Here is a 13283-nt window from a genome sequence, read left to right as displayed (position 1 = left end):
AGTAAACAATGAAGAGCTGTTCAAACAAATTTCGGGCTTGCAGCCAGTCGTCGTTCAATACCTCGCACAGTATTTCAACTGCGCACCTGCCAGTCATCTTCAGGTAAACCGTCGCAGACTGGTGAAAACGTCTTTCTTTTTTTTTCCTTTATTGTGAATTCATTCCCCTGCCCCATATGGGCAGGGGAGGGCTGTCAGCGGCACAATCCGCCATTCTTCAGCCGAGTGACATGACAACTTAAAATAAGAATAAAATGTTACATACATAAGGCGATAAAGGGGAACTTAGAACAGAATAATGGGAAAAATGGAGGTAAAAAATAGACTAACATGGAGACGTTCATGGAGGACAGTTAAAAAAAAAGTCACCAGAAAGTTGAAAAACACAGTTGGCGATTCTTCAAAACTCAGAGAAGACACTGAATGGACATGCACACGTTAAAAGTCGGCTACAGTAGTAAAAACACTCTGGAACAACACACTTAAAACACACTTGGAGCACACATGACGAAGAATAAAACTGCCAGGCGGGACCTGTCAATGGAAAGGGCAGAGAGGATGGAAAAGGAGGGGAGAGCAAGGGGCAGCAGGCGAAGCGGCGGGATGAAGAGAGGAAGGGCGTCAGCAGGTACACTAAGAGGCAGGAGACATGTGGGGCAGGAGATGAAGAGGGAAGACAGGGCAGGAGGGAGTGCAGAGACACTGAAAGGGGGCACAAGAGAGGGAGGGGGAGTAGGAGGGGGATGAGAGGGAGCCCTGAGGAGGAGGCAGGAAGATGGGGTTGGAGTTGGTAGGAAGGGTAGATGTCAGGGCGAAGCTCATCATCCGGGAGGGGTAGATGGTGGAAGTTGCGTTGGGAAAGGAGATGAAGGGTGTGGAGATGGAGAGAGGGTGGGACACAACGGTAAAGGCGAGGCAACTGGTTGGGGATGGAGAGGAAGGGACACACCAGGGGGTGAGGGGGATCATGGCGGCGGACAGTATATAGTGTGCGGATGTGTTCAAGGAAAAGGAGAAGGTGGGGAAAGGGGATGAGGTCGTAGAGGATGCGCGTGGGGGACTGAAGGCGGATGCGGAAGGCGAGGCGGAGCGCATGGCGTTCGAGGATTTGGAGGGCTTTATAGAACTGGGGAGGGGCGGAAATCCAAGCTACGCTGGCATAACAGAGGATGGGGCGGATCAAGGATTTGTAGGTGTGAAGGATGGTGGAAGGATGCAGACCCCACGTCCGGCCGGACAGGAGTTTCAGGAGGCGGAGGCGAAAACGTCCTCCGTTCCACAATATATAGCGCGCTGTAACTATTCTGCGCATGGGTCGAAAACTTGGTGGAATAGCATAACTCAGTCGCCCTCTGCGTTGCTGTTTGCCACGGCCGTCGACGCACTCTGTCGTCTTCGATTTGAGCAAATCGTGGTGATGATGGGATTCCATGCACTGTCCAGCTGGTAGCCGCTGTCACGGTTCAAAAGGTTTTCCGCCAGTCGTATTTCTACGGATTATTTAATAATGGAGTCCCAGAAAGACGTTTCTGCGGACAAAATCATTGTTTTCTCATACTCCATTGAATGTTGCAATGGGACGCGAAATTATAGCGTCACCCATCCACAAGGATCAGCTCAGTTTGCAGGTAAATATAAGTTTAATGTTCAGCGTAGCGTTCTTTCACGGTGCGTGTGGTTTGACTTATGTAAACCATACCACATTGGCACAGTATCTTGTAATATTCGGCCTTTCGTAGTAACAGATTGTCGTTAACTGATCCCACAAGGTCCGCAAACTTCGATGGTGGGCGGAAAACCACTTGTACCTGAAATTTTCGGAGTATCCTTGCCATTTTAAACTTAATGTTGCCAACGAAAGGAAGAAAAGCTAAAGGTTTTTCCAGCGTGTTCTCCTCTTTATCCACTTCCTGCTTCTTAGTTTTAACTGTTAGTGCCCTGTTAATCTGCCGGATGGAATACACATTTTCGCTGAAGACTGTCTTTAGATGGGCTAGTTCTTGAGGTAAGCTATCTAGATCTGAGACAGTATGAGCTCTATGAATAAGTGTTTTAAGCGCATTCATGATTTGCGATGGGTAATGCAAATCGATGCTTGCAGGTAAAAATCAGTATCCGGTAAAGTGAATGCCCTAGAGAACCATCATTCTTCCTTCGAACCAGGACATCCAAGAAAGGCAAACAACCATCTTTCTCTATTTCCATGGTGAACAGGATGTTGCTGTGAATGGAGTTGAGGTGATGTAGAAACTCCATTAATTTGTCTTCTCCATGAGGTCACACTATGAAAGTGTCATCCACATACCTCCAAAAACCTGTTGGTTTCAGGGCAGCTGGTTCAAGCGCTCTCTCCTCAAAATCCTCCATAAAAAGGTTGGCCACCAAAGTATCGTGCGAGGTATTGAACGACGACCGGCTGCAAGCCCGAAATTTGTTTGAACAGTCAATTCGCCAGGAAAATTTTAAAATTCACAATGAAGTGCTGCTAGGAAGAGTTTTGAGACCAAGAAACTCATTCGAAACACACCAGGTACTTTATGAGACGATGAGCGAATCGTTTCGTGCAGACTCAACTTTGTAGTGATACAGGAGGCAGAGAGTTCAAGCATTAGCCTCTGTGGTGTGACAAGAAGGTCCAGACGTTACAGCATGTCCTAACGCGCAGTTGGCAGCGGAGTCAATGTTAAGAGAAGTCCTGTCGGCACGTGTTATCACCTTTTACTTAAATCAAATTAATGAATCAAACTAGTTGTTGAAATGTGTTGTAATAATGGAGAGCTATGTCTGGAATGGAAAAGTTCCATGTTTAAGGTCAGATCTTGTTTAGACTTGATACTAAGAACACCTATGTTAGTGTATGATTTCTGATGTCAAAACGTAAACTACATCGATAACTGTGAAAGTTGACGTGTTTCTAAATTAAGAATATTGTTATGTTTGAATATGATAAAAATGACTATGAATTTCTTTAGTCTGTCGTCGAAAAGTGATAATTGATACGAGAACCGAATTTCACTGATGAATTTTTAGAAGGTCACTGAATATGAAAGTGAGGTACCGATCGATTTATTGAGAGTTGCCAGCAGAGATATTAGGCAACTGGCGCAATTTGGGAAAGACCAAGGCGTTGCACAAAACTGACTCTTCGACATTCTCAAATTCCGAAGTAGCAGAAAGGTAATCAAAACAATCTTTTTGAGTTAACACAACTTCCGTTGTGGGTCCCCGCTGAAAAAGAAGTCTGTTAAATTCAAGTTTTAGTATTTTCCACATATGATCGACAGTGTTTATTACTATAGCATAAACTGGTGCCGTAACCTATTTAAAAAATGATGCGGCACCACAATTACCACATAAAAATGGTACTTGAGAAAAAAATGAGTGTTTAAAATTTATTTCTTGAAAGTTACTTACTTTACAGTTGATAATCTACCTGTTAGAATAAAAATTGATACTGTTCTTTGCAAAACTTACTACACCTGCTCCTTAGACTTCATTATAAGAAACATTGCACCTTACAGCACTGCATGTAGCCGTGCTGTTTCTACAGTGCAGCATATTCCCGTAACAAATTAATGACATTGTGATACTCCTAGTGTAATAGATTTAAAGGTCAAGGTTTACTCAGTTAACATCAGAAAAAATTAGGTCTGACTTAAGCAGCCGTGGGGAAGACTTTAAAGTTTTCCTTCCTTCCTTTTCCTTGACTACTGTAAACAATTATTTTGAGCTAATATAACAAGTAAGCATACCTTTTAGCATAACGGCTTCTGTTTTGGCACATTATGCTAGAAGTTCACTCTTTCCTACACTCGTCAACGATTGGCTACTGTTTTATGCCCTTTGTTCCACAACGGTTGTGCGCGATTCCATTTCCCCTTTCCTGCTCTGACCTTATCGGTTTTTTTCTGCATCACGTATAAGAGAAGGAACTGGGGATATGCTGTTAGATAATTTGTACACTTAAATCTCTAGTCGAGTATTATATCTTACTTCCAAAGTTATTATTACTCTCCTATGTACTTTATTTGACTACTAGAGAGTCAGTATGAATATTTTATTCGTGTAAAGTACAGAGCTACTATAAATGACACGTTCGTTTTCAAAGGTCTTTATTTTCCGAAGTATAACATATAAAAATACGATTGACGCTTGACTAGAACTATGAACTCATCAAGTTTGCATTTTTCACTCTATAAATTTTTTGTGAGAGTCCCTCTGGTGGCACGACACACGTACGAACGGTAGCCAAGTTTGTTCCATACGTTACGTAGCAACATCCTATGAATGGTCATAGTGAAGCATTCTCTGACCTATTCCGGAGTTCCTGGCAGTCGGGATATGTAAGTACGGTCTTTAATATGTCCCTAAAGGAAACAGGTACAAGGTGTTAGGTCAGAAGGCCTCAGGAGCCAAGTTAACAGAGCCGCGTCTTCTTCGCCACTGCGCCCACTCCAGTGATGTCGAAGTTCGTCGTTTCGTTAGCGACGAACAACGATGCTCCATTGTCTCGCCTTGCTCTGTTCACATGGCAGTTATTTTCCATAGTTCCTTCGGAATGCACGCAGCACTGTTGTAACAGATAAACACCTCGTATATTCCAACAAACAAAAACTCTTTTCTATGTCGCCATTTTCTCAAGGCACTGAACACTTAACGCCAGCTGGTGGGCACAATGCAAAATCAGCGAGTTTGTCGTTCCATTCAAGCATGGATCATCTTTGTACATGTAATACTTTGGAAACTACAGAACTTTCAAGATGAATGAATCATTTATAGTAGAGCCGTATTTCTGCAGGTTGCTGTAACAGATATCTGTCTTGAACGCAGTGCTACTGCAAACTACTTATTCTTAAAAACGCCAAAGACAATTTTATAATGTAACAAGGACTCTTAGACTGTAAAATAAATGACTGTTACGACAATACACAAATAGAACTAAAGATACATACTTTCTAGCGCAAAAAGGATGAAGTTTTAAGTTATCAGTATCTCTATGTATCAGATTGTGTAGTATTATTATTTCGAAGTTAAGAAGATATCTTTAGAAATTTAAAAGGGAGAATGTATGCATGTTAAAGACTGTAAAACTCAGTAAGATACCACCTGCAATACACCAGGATTAGACAAAGACTCAGGAACCAGGTTGCCGCTGTGTAAAACATATTTAGATGTGGAGATAGCCTAACAATGACGCAAAATTAAGAAAGACTAAAAAGAAATGGAAATTCTTCAACACGCGTAAGAAAGGGCCGCCTAATGAAGTGGAGGATAGTTTGAAGAAGGAAGGAACATTTTGGCTTAATGTCCTGTCTAATATGAGATGATTAAATGGTGGAGCACAATTCCTGCTCTTTCTGAATTGCTTGAAACAACATGTCACCTCGACTGATGGAGGACAGTTGAGCAGAACAGTCGTAGAATATAATACAGAAGAAAATAATAAAAATCCACCAATGTTCGAGCAACAGTAGATCTAAAGATGAAAGACACGTGCTTATCACCGAAAAGAAGGGGGTAAGAAGCAAGCAGCTTATGAAGCTCAGAAACAAAATCATCAGGAAGTGAACAGAGCCATAATCAAACAGTATGTGAGAAAGAAACTTAAGGGCAAATAGATAGTAGAGCTAAATAGTGTGAAATGTATAGACTGTTTCTTAATCTGGTATAGTTAGTTACTACTTTTAACACCACTTAAAAATGAACTCTTGATACTCTAGAAAAATTATGTATAAGTTTCATGTAACACCGTCACGCCTAAAGAACTAACTATTATAGCGGCATTGAAATCTCAATGAACTAGATTTCAAGAACAAGAAAAATAACAGAAACCATAGAAATTAATATCTACACACACAAGTAGAGGTAAATATCATACTCCTAATTTTTTAATTGTAATTTAATGCAAAAATTAGTATCCTATATTACCAGCGGGATGTATATGCTGAAATTTTTTGTTGACCGTTCGAGTAAATCCGTGTTGCACTCCACAGTCATTTTCCAAATGTCCAAATGTTTTAAACTGCATGGCGTAGTCCATTGTCCGTGCATTTATTGTCCTAGGAGGATCCGATGACACAGGAAATGTAGCATACGGACTCATCTCGTACAGATCTGAAATAGTAAAACTTATTGAAATAACAGTGCACAGATGTTTTCAGTAAAATGTGATAATAGCGTTACTAGATGCATTTTACTGATACGTGACATTAAAACCTGGGTTGTATGCAGTACGAAATGTTTTGAATCTCTGTGGCAAATATGATTCAGTGGCTAACAAAATCTTTTTTAGCAAACTGGACAACAGTAGAAATGTCACCTTATTATTTATTTCATTTTCAATAAAAATGAGAAAATATTACGGAAATTGTAAAGTGGCAGATTTTATAAACAGGATTTTATAAAAATACTTTCATAACTATTGCAGTGAACTGCCAGCTCAAGAAAAAAGTTCAGAACAGCAAATATACGACAAAATATTGTAAAAAATCGTAAGAGAAAGCAGTAAGACTTAAAAACAGGAACACATGTACGCCAATAGTTGTTTTCAAAGTAAAAAAAAAAAAAAAAATTAACGCGAAAAATTTGGGTGTAGAAGTTGTTTCAAAGTAATGTTTCCACTATGTTGTCGTGTGTACTAATTCCGTTCATTTATTACAGGCCGCTGAAGAGGCTTTGAAAATAAATGAAGGGAAATGCCTATGGCCAACACTTAAAAACATTTCATTTAGTTTCTAAGACCGACAGGACATAATGGAAAACCACATCTGCAATACGTTTACAAGAATGTGTAAGAATTGGTTATTTTTATTATTTATCATTTAATTAATTGAAATCTCTAAAATAAGGAACATAATCATGCATATCAAATCTCAGTGTAGAAGTTAACTGTGGAAGGGAAACTGGACTCCTGCCCATACAGCTTTGATGCTACATTGGAGACGATTGTGTGTCTGACCATTAGCTCTTTTACGTGTCTTTGTCATATGGTTCAATAACGTTATAGAAATGTGTTATATTGTTATTTATACCACAGTAAATCAACGTGGCAAATGTTTCGCGATTAAAATTGACGCCCATCACGTCAAATCTTGAATACCGTTAATCGTAGACGAATCTGGATGAGCCCTGCAATTGAAAAGCAACAAAGATTTCTGGCATACTGTCAGAATTCTTAACGACATTCCGGTGAATATGAAGGATCATTACAGAATGACAGAAGACTGGAGAAATTCCTGAAAACTTCAAATCTTCAACAGAAATAGAACAAGTGCAGTAACAAAAAAGACAAATGTCGTGGGATGTTGTAATCACAGAACTACGCCTATTTTGTCGCACAGATTGTAAATATTAGTAACATGATAAGGAGTAGAATAAGAAATATGAAATAAAGGAAGATGAGTTTGAGTATGGACCAGGAAGAGTAATTACGTAAGCAATTTTATCCTTGCGAATGGTGATACAAAGATAGTCGATAACGACCTAAATACCTCAGTTGCTTGCATATATTTCAATGGCTTTTGACATGGCAAACTGTATGTTTTTGAGTTTATGTAGAGTATAGGTATTGACTGGAAGGATTAGAAGGTTGTAAGGAGTTTGTATTAGCATCAGTCCACGCAAATAGCCGTACATGCGTGAGAAAGAACAGCAAAAAGTCAGAAGAGATTTTAGGCAGAGCTGGAGTGTTTCACCATGTTTACTGTGGTATCGCCCAGAGATCGCGGTGCCACACCAAAGTCGGCAACGCGAATCCATACCAGAGACATTAGCGAGGCCTCCCTGCAATTCGTAACAACCAATGGGAGGAACCCCAGAAGACCACTCCTCCCTCTCAACACATCAGCGCCCTCGCTCTGAGCTTAATTTACAGAGGGGTCCAGAAAAATGTAGACAGTTTTTAATAGTCAATATTAATGGAATAAAATGACATACCGTTACAATTCTTGCAGGGGGGGGGGGGTCTTTTATGTGTTCAAAGTGACCCCCATCAGCAGCCAAACAATGTCGATGCTGTTGAGCTGTTGATGACCGAAATGTGGCTGTCGTGTGACAGCGGCACAGGACGCCTCAATGGTTTCTCGTAGCTCGTTCAGTGTAACTGGCTTCTGTTGATAAACTTCATTTTTCAAGGCCGTCCCATAGGTAGAAGTCAAGAGGCGTTAAGTCTGGACACCGTAGTGGGTAGCCAACAGCTCCTCTTCGACCGCAGGCCAGGGTGGCCGAGCGGTTCTAGGCGCTACAGTCTGGAACCGAGCGACCGCTACGGTCGCAGATTCGAATCCTACCTCGGGCATGGATGTGTGTGATGTCCTTAGGTTAGTTAGGTTTAAGTAGTTCTAAGTTCTAGGGGACTGATGACCACAGATGTTAAGTCCCATAGTGCTCACAACCATTTGAACCATTTGAACCTCTTCGACCTATCCATCGTCCAATTAGATTTTCATACAAGTACGCTTTGACACCTCTGTGTTAGGGAAGCGGAGCGTCATCTTGTTGTAGGCAAAATCTATCATTTCCAAACACAACTCGGAGGACAGGTAAAATCGATGTTTGCAGCGCCTCACCAGTTATGGTACCTTCAAAGAAGAATGGGGAATCAAATCAAGCGATGACAGATCACACCACACGTTAACCCCGAAAGATTACCATGTTTGTCCACGTCAATGTGAAGATTTTCAGGAGCCCACTACGCACAGCTGTGGCGGTTTACAGTACCGTTCAGTTTGGACTGAGCCTCGTCAGACCAAATAACCATCCCTGCAAACGTTTCATCTTCGCGAAGCATGCCTTCAGACCACTCGTAGTCGTCCATCCTTAGATCCGCGTCGTTATCGTTCATAATGTGTAGTGATCTTGGAATGTACATTTTCGACTTTGCAGCCTTCAGAGTTCGTCGCACGCTTGATCGGTTTACCCCCTCTTTGACGTGCACCCCGTTACACAGATTTCTTAGGTGACCTAGTAAAATGTTGCAACACAGTAGTGCTGGAAAGTGGACTAGTTGATGTTTTTGGCCGTCCAGATCTTTCCTTATGCACATCCTGAACGGTACCGTGGGCTTTAAATTTATCCCGAATACGATAAATTGTTGTACGCGTTGATGGCTGTGTTACAAAGACATTACGCCATTGCTGTTGTGCTTCCATCATCATTTCGTACTTCCAGTGAGTCAATGTTAAGTAAATATTTTATTCATTTCTGTAATAAAGTGAACTAATATTTCGTGTTTCTAGATTGATGAGCCTTCTCCCAGAGCAACCAAAGAAACCAAAGTAATGGTCGAAAGAAAGTAGTTTCATCTGGTCACAATGTGTTTATTTAAGAAGGAAATAACAGCTGAAAACAGAAAACCAAAGACGTAAAGGTACGTGAATTACTCCATATTATTCGCCGAGGACATTACTCTAGTTGTAGACTGAGAAAAGGACATGAAAAAATGTCGAAATTACTAACAGTTTCTGTCACCAATATAAGCTAAAAATAAATACAAAGAAGACAAAACTAACGGAAATAAGCAACAGCCACCTAACAGCACCAACAGATGTAAAACTCGGTAACTAAAGAATCAGTCAAGTGAAACAATTTTGTTGGTTAGGAAGAATCAGTTGAAATAATAAGAAATGATAGTTAGAAATTAGAAGAGCAGTCTTTGCCAATTAAAACTTTTCATAACAACAGAATTTCGTTAACTTTAGTAACAGACAAGAACAGGAACATCAAAATAAGGAAAGCTTTCACCACTGGTTACGAATGGAGCATACTGCCGAAAGCAAGTGAAAGATGAATAGAGAAGAAAGACAAGGACCATCTGCAAGGAAGGGAGGAAAGTAACAAAAACGAGCAAGAGTCAAAAGAAAAGCAATGAAATGGTTCTGTTACAGGTAGTTGAAAAAAGACAGTTCCTGAAAGAAATAAAGCGAAGGGGAGCAAAAATGGTTGACTTTGCTCTAAGCGATAATACATTTCTTGAAAACATTTTCGAAGGAAAAGTAATCAGGAAATATCGGGAGATTTGTTAGATTGATCTCAGAAAATAGAATAAAATCCAGTAAGGAGAACCTTATTTAGAACTTCATCCATCATTAAAGCGTGGTTTGAGGTAATGAAATGGCGATTAATGTATTTAAAGTATAAAGATTAGTTGTATTACGTATGTAAACAGAGATCATGTTCAGTTGCCAATATTACAATTCGTTTCTCACCGGAAGAAGCATCTGACTGCTTAACAAGCTGATGGTCGTCCATTTTGGTGGGGGATGCTGAGTATATCTGCTGGAAGTTCCTCTTGTTGTCCATTTCGGCGGCGGCCTTGCAAGCACTCGGGCTTTCAGGAACTCCCCTGTTACTTTTGTACTGCGCATCTCGCTGACACTGTCTGAGAAGAGTTTCATGTATTCATTAACATAAATACACACCACGGATATGATAGTTACTAGAGTTTAATTGCTTACCTCCTGTGTATGGCCACATACACTAGCAGGCCAGCTGATAACAAGAATATTGCAGAGCAAACCGTAGGCACTATTACGTGAATGTCCTCATAGAACCGAGCTGTATCTGTTGGGCTTCGGTTTTCTTGTATTGGACCAACTGTTGCTGAAGATGAAAATGTAACAATCAGTACAGTAGATATTACATTATATCTACGAGGCCTGTTCAGAAAGTAAGCTCCGATTGATTGCCAAATTGAAACCACAGTGAACATCAGAAATGTTTTACTTGTAACAATTAGCTACACCTTTCAGCTACTTCTCTACGTAGTCGCCGTTCTGACTTAGACTTTTGTCATAGCGTTGTACCAACTTTTCAATAGCCTCATCATAGAAGGCAGCCGCCAGTGCTTTCCGCCAATTCTCCACGCTGGCCTACACCTCGTTGTCTGTGTCAAAATGTTGTCTTCAAAGACAGCGGTTCATGTGACCAGAGATGAAACTCAGGGGGAGACAATTGCGGACGGTATTGTGGGTAATCTAACATTTCCATTTGAAAACGATGCAGGAGCATCTTCATTGCCCCTGCAGAATGCGGCTGAGAATTGTCGTGAAGACGAAACAGCACGACAGTTATGTAATGTTAGCTGCATAGCTTCAGGCGAAATTTCTCACCAGGCCCTCGTACTTGGCGGCAGACACTATTTTCTAGACATCTTTACGCACACACTGCGAGCTCAGAAATGAGAAGAGCGACGTGACGCTAACTGGGGTTATACTAGAGACACTACCCAACACATCTGTGCAAAGCTTTATCGGATTTTCATAGTCGTTTCCATTTCGCGACCGATCGGAGCTTACTTTCTGAACGCCCCTCGTATATAGCTTCTGATTACGATCTGTCAATAGAATTGTTGTTCAACACTATTTAAACGAGAAGAAACGTGTCCGTTTTTATTTGCGACTTTTTCTTGCAATATGTATTTTTTGTGGCACAAGAGATCTCTTGTCTTTCATCCGTCATCTTTCATTCTCGCATTTTCTTTCTCACAATGTCAATAATTTTTTGTTCTACACTATTTAAACGAGAAGAAATGTGTCCGTTTTTATTTGCGACTTTTTCTTGCAATATGTATTTTTAGTGACACAAGAGATCTCTTCTCTTTCATTCGTGAACTTTAACTCTCGCATTTCCTTTCTTACAATATTGAGCCAAAACTTTACGACCACTGCCCGCCGTGATACTGAATGACGCCTGGTGGTGACGTGGACACATGACGCGGTAAGGAAAATATACAAGCGGAGTAGAGACGAATGAGGAATGATTTTAGCGCGGTTTAACAGACTCTCACTCCCTGACAACGAAGTCCACCCTGACATCCATCCTTCTTGTCAGATTCAGTCTACTCCTCCCAACCCCTTTTCGATTTCAGGGCTACAGTCCCTCTCCATCCCATGCTTTTTTTCCTCCCGCTTGACATTCGCCCGGGCCCAGACTTAGTTCTCTGTTTCCAGAATGAGATTTTCACTTTGCAGCGGAGTGTGCGCTGATATGAAACTTCCTGTCAGATTAAAACTGTGTGCCGGACCGGAACTCGAACTCGGGACCTTTGCCTTTCGCGGGCAAGTGCTCTACCATCTGATCTGTGAGGACGGGGCGTGAGTCGTGCTTGGGTAGCTCGGGTAGCAGAGCACTTGCCCGCGAGAGACAAAGGTCCCGAGTTCGAGTCTCGGTTCGGCACACAGCTTTAATCTGCCAAGAAGTTTCATATCAGCGCACACTCCACTGCAGAGTGAAAATCTCATTCTGGAAACATCCCCCAGACTGTGGCTAAGCCATGTCTCCGCAATATCCTTTCTTCCAGAAGTGCTAGTTCTGCAAGGTTCACAGGAGAGCTTCTGTAAGGTTTGGAAGGTAGGAGAGGTGGTACTGGTAGAAGTAAAGCTGTGAGGTCGGGGCGTGAGTCGTGCTTGGGTAGCTCAGATGGTAGAGCACTTGCCCACAAAAGGCAAAGGTCCAGAGTTCGAGTTTCGGTCCGGCACACAGTTTTAATCTGACAGGAAGTTTCTTAGCTCTCGGTTCCCCGAATCCCCTGTTTACCTACCAGCCATCCTCCCACTTGATATCCATCACCACAACGCAACCCATTCGAACTAAACAGCCCTATAAACCCCTTATCTGCCCTAAAGAACCAATCCACCTTACCTCTCCTCTAAGGTACGTTCCTCTCATCAAGTGATAGCGTAATGCAATACAGTGCAGCTTCTATTTTGAACCTGTTCGCAACTCATCGTTTTCTAATATGCACCACTGTTTTCCTGAGTTGTGTTCTAAATATCATCAATGAAAGGCATCTTTCATGTATTGTAAAACGCGTATATGCAGTTCATATTTTTGAAAACTTCCATTTTTTTTAAAAAAAAGCCCTGTTGGCCGCTCTGGGACATGAGAATGAAATGACAATAAAGTAAAAGGCGGGGAATCAGTCTAGCAACGACACGGACTGCAGGGGCAAAGTCCACTGACGTAAACAAATTTGACAAAGGAGCTACTGTAACGGTCCGGCGTCTAGGAAGGGGCATCTCAGAAACTACGAAACTAGTCGGCTGCTCGCCAACTACTGTCGTGAGGTTGAAGGCGGTGAAACAACGACTAGCGACAAGGTGTTCGGCGTTAGAATGTTTCGTGGTTTATTTTCCTATTGAAGATAATAGGAATGGGCCGTTGAAACAATCCAGTAGTGCCCTTGAACCGTGAACCGCCTTCTCTCCAGTGGACTTCGATTCGCAGCATCGATGATGGTGAAAGAGATATTTTCTCCAGTCTAGTGGAATCACACACCCAGATAA

At 41.6% G+C, this 13283-nt stretch overlaps 1 protein-coding gene across 1 annotated transcript in view; it reads right to left on the bottom strand.

Annotated features, from left to right (window-relative positions):
- LOC126456830 (Down syndrome cell adhesion molecule-like protein Dscam2) overlaps window positions 1-13283 on the bottom strand; it is a 416068-nt gene that overhangs the window by 19207 nt on the left and 383578 nt on the right. The window contains exons 32-34 of the mRNA XM_050092636.1: window positions 10455-10599; window positions 10206-10378; window positions 5929-6114 (exon numbers count right to left, since the gene is read on the bottom strand). Coding sequence (XP_049948593.1) covers window positions 5929-6114; window positions 10206-10378; window positions 10455-10599 — 504 coding nt within the window. The remainder of the gene's footprint in view (window positions 1-5928; window positions 6115-10205; window positions 10379-10454; window positions 10600-13283) is intronic.

The sequence above is a fragment of the Schistocerca serialis genome, chromosome 1, assembly GCF_023864345.2.
Source record: "Schistocerca serialis cubense isolate TAMUIC-IGC-003099 chromosome 1, iqSchSeri2.2, whole genome shotgun sequence".
NCBI lineage: Eukaryota > Metazoa > Arthropoda > Insecta > Orthoptera > Acrididae > Schistocerca > Schistocerca serialis.
Note: the sequence above shows the minus strand (reverse complement) of the source record. Positions and strands in the feature narration are given on the sequence as shown.